General features: G+C 44.5%; 1 protein-coding gene across 2 annotated transcripts in view; it reads right to left on the bottom strand.

Annotated features, from left to right (window-relative positions):
• Window positions 1–3,126, bottom strand: part of PLCE1 (phospholipase C, epsilon 1) — a 260,165-nt gene that overhangs the window by 130,582 nt on the left and 126,457 nt on the right. For both annotated transcript variants that reach the window (XM_012659745.1, XM_012659746.1), the window contains exon 3: window positions 253–569. In XM_012659745.1, the coding sequence (XP_012515199.1) occupies window positions 253–569 (317 nt within the window). The remainder of the gene's footprint in view (window positions 1–252; window positions 570–3,126) is intronic.

Here is a 3,126-nt window from a genome sequence, read left to right as displayed (position 1 = left end):
GACTGGTGGACTTGGTGATGATACGGAGTAGAGATAAGATCAATTAGGCTTAGGGGCAGGTTGGGGTGCCGTGAGCGGGGATGACAGTGTGGCATCTGACTCACTGCCTGGAAAGAAAAACGGCCATCATGGAAGTGGCAAGACAGAGGGGTAGATGAGATATCGGCAACAGACAAACCTAAAAGGAGGAATATGATTAAAAATCACTTACTGGCCATTCAAATACCAAGACGTCCAAAAGTGGTTTCTTACCTCATTAAATCTCATCACAAGATCTTCAAGGGCATTGTGCTCTCCATTCTGAGTGGTAAGAATTGATGCTGAGATGGATGCTTTGAGGCAGGGCAGGGACCTCTGGCATTCCGGAGTGCCCAAGTTCTGCGTTAAGAAGCAAAGGTAGTCCACCGGCAGGACCCTCCGGTAAATACTCTGCTCCTGCTCCGTCAGGATGCTGGCGACTTCCTCTGGGAACTGGATGAGCGGCTGCAGGTCAATCAGTTCCTTGCTGATCCCAGCTGAACTTGAAGGGAGGGTGTTGGAATTGGCCATAGAGGTGCCTGGTTGGCGTTCTGAAATAAAGCAACAAAAGTCATGGTGACACCAAGGTTGGTATCTCCTACAAAAGATATTTACTTGAGAGCCATTCAAAATCTTGTAGCTTCCTTCACCAAATCCTTTCCTTTGCTAATAGTTCTATACTATCCCTCTTGATATGGAGACCTTTCTGATAGCGGTCCTGTCTTCTTTCCCCCAGTGAGGTGGGGCGGGGGGAGGAGCTTGGTTTTCCATTTTCAGAAACAGCGTTAATCTAGCCCAATCAGTTCACTATGACACTTTGTAGAGTACCTCGTGCTTCCTTATCCTCCTTTGCTAACCGTCAGAGTGAAAAGAGATGAGGCTGGGTGTGGGCATAGCCAACTGAAAGGGAAGAGGATAGAAGGCTGTGGGGTGGGGAAGTGTGCACACATGCAGGGACCTGGGGACCTAGGGACCCACTGCACACAAGGTTTCAAAATGTCATGGTATGCTCTGCCAACCCTCCACCTTCAAAGACTTTGATTCCACTGAGATCTATTTGGGGGGTTTGCAAGAACAGAACTATCTATAAGAGTAAGGAAGGAACAGGTAATGAGATGTATCTAAATAAATAAATCTTACTCCCTGGTCCACAGCTGGTAGCAAGAAGTTGGCAGAGGGATGTAGGAGACAAGGTGGCAGAGGCATGAGATAGAAGTACCAAAGGGAGGGATTCCTGGGCTCAAAATGACTCCCTTAATTAGAGATGCCATACACACCTTCTCTTTATTTTGACACCCTCCCAAGCTGCCTCCCAACTTCCTGCCTATAACTCATTGTCGTCTTTTGAGACACTTGTGATCCAGCCTGGACTCTGGACAACAGCAAAGTTCACAAGGATGCCTTTCTTAACATTCATATGTCAGTATTCCATGACTCTTTTTTAATCTCATTGCAGAAAATTTTGGAATTGTCATCTCCTCCGTCCTCAGCAAACTTCTAGTTCCTTGACACTGGTCTGGTACTGTGGTCAGCACTTTACCATGGCACCCACCAGCTAGCTAAAGATTCCCTCACAAGCCATCTGATTCCCACCGCATGCACTTCCCAGTTCTCAACCCGGGCAAACTCAACCACCCATTCATTTCCTCAGCTTCTGGGCCGCTATAGGATGACACCAACAATTATGCTACCCAGTGATGGGGCTATTGCTAATTCCTGTTATCTAACTTCAGCTAGGCCCTCAGGGCAGCTTTAAACTTGCCATGAAGTTATTTATTTTTCCCCAAACAACTCACTGTCCTCTTTTCCTTGACAGTGTAGCTTTCCTATTCTTCTCACACTTCCAAATCCACTTTTGCTTTCCTCACAGTTGTTTGATTGTTCCTTAACTTAGAAACATTAAGGCCATGTGCCAGGAACTCCCTCAATTCAAATGCCTTGTTTTTCTCCCACCTTGTCCTTCTCTGAGAATGGCATGTGCCTCCTCCTCTCCAAGGCCCACCTAGGTTTGTGATTAAATCTACTCTCGTCTCCTCCAGAACTTGCGTCAGGGGTTGTCTCTACCTTCAGTCCCTTTTTCCCACTGACTTATTTGCCTAACCAAATGTTTGGTTTCCTTTATTCTTAGAAACAAACAAATAGGACTCCCCTTCTCCTTTACACTCCACATCCTTGCTACCATCCACTTTAGTATGTGCCTTCTCTGCAGGGTAGACCCCAGAGCCTGGCCCCTTCCTCTGTAAGTATGGTCACCATATCTTCTGATCGAAAAACCAGGCCATGGGGTCTGTCCAAATTAACAAAAACACAGAAAAGTGGAAACCAGGTCCATCCTGGGAGATTCTGGTTCTTTGATCACAGCATGTCTGTTGATGGTCTGGACTCTGATGTTCTTCCCTCAACTCATCCCCTCCTAAGCAACCCAACCACCCTTGGAGGATAGCCCAGGGAAAGCTCTGGATGGTATTTGCTATTTAATTGAGTTGTTCCCCTTTTGGAGGAATGCTTTCAGTGACAATCTAAAAGTATTGTTAAGAGAAAGCTTTAAAGTTTGAACAACATTGCTCTCCAGTGATGCAAGTCTAGACTTATCTTAAACATGCTCCAGGCAAAACTTTCTGTTTTGTCTCCCTATAAAATCCATAGTGTCCAAATGATCACTTCTCTTTGATTCTGAAAGGCAAGCAATTAAGTAAGGAATTGATTCTACACATTTTAATCCATCTTTTGGACCAAACTACCAAAAATCTACTGCAGCAAGAAAGCGGGGACTACCAGATTATATTTGGTTCTTTCTAAGCTCATATTTGAAAAAATACAAAAATTAGGCAGATGCTCAAATCCAGCCTATGTGGCCTCACTCTCTAACTTTCTGAAAAGTTTAGAAAGTAACTAAATTTCCTGAAAATTGAGTCAGAATGTGGCCTGATGACAGGATAAGACTGTAGTTTTTAGATATTTAAAATGTATCTAGATATATCCACTGAGAATTTATACATAGTGGAGTTAGCCACATGTAGGTACTCTCCTCAGAAATAACCAACTCTAAGACATGATCTCAAACTACAGCACTCTGCAGAGGACATGAAAGTAACTCCCAAATCTTAT

This window comes from Propithecus coquereli, unplaced genomic scaffold (genome assembly GCF_000956105.1).
Source record: "Propithecus coquereli isolate 6110/MARCELLA unplaced genomic scaffold, Pcoq_1.0 Scaffold63, whole genome shotgun sequence".
NCBI classification, from domain to species: domain Eukaryota; kingdom Metazoa; phylum Chordata; class Mammalia; order Primates; family Indriidae; genus Propithecus; species Propithecus coquereli.
Note: the sequence above shows the minus strand (reverse complement) of the source record. Positions and strands in the feature narration are given on the sequence as shown.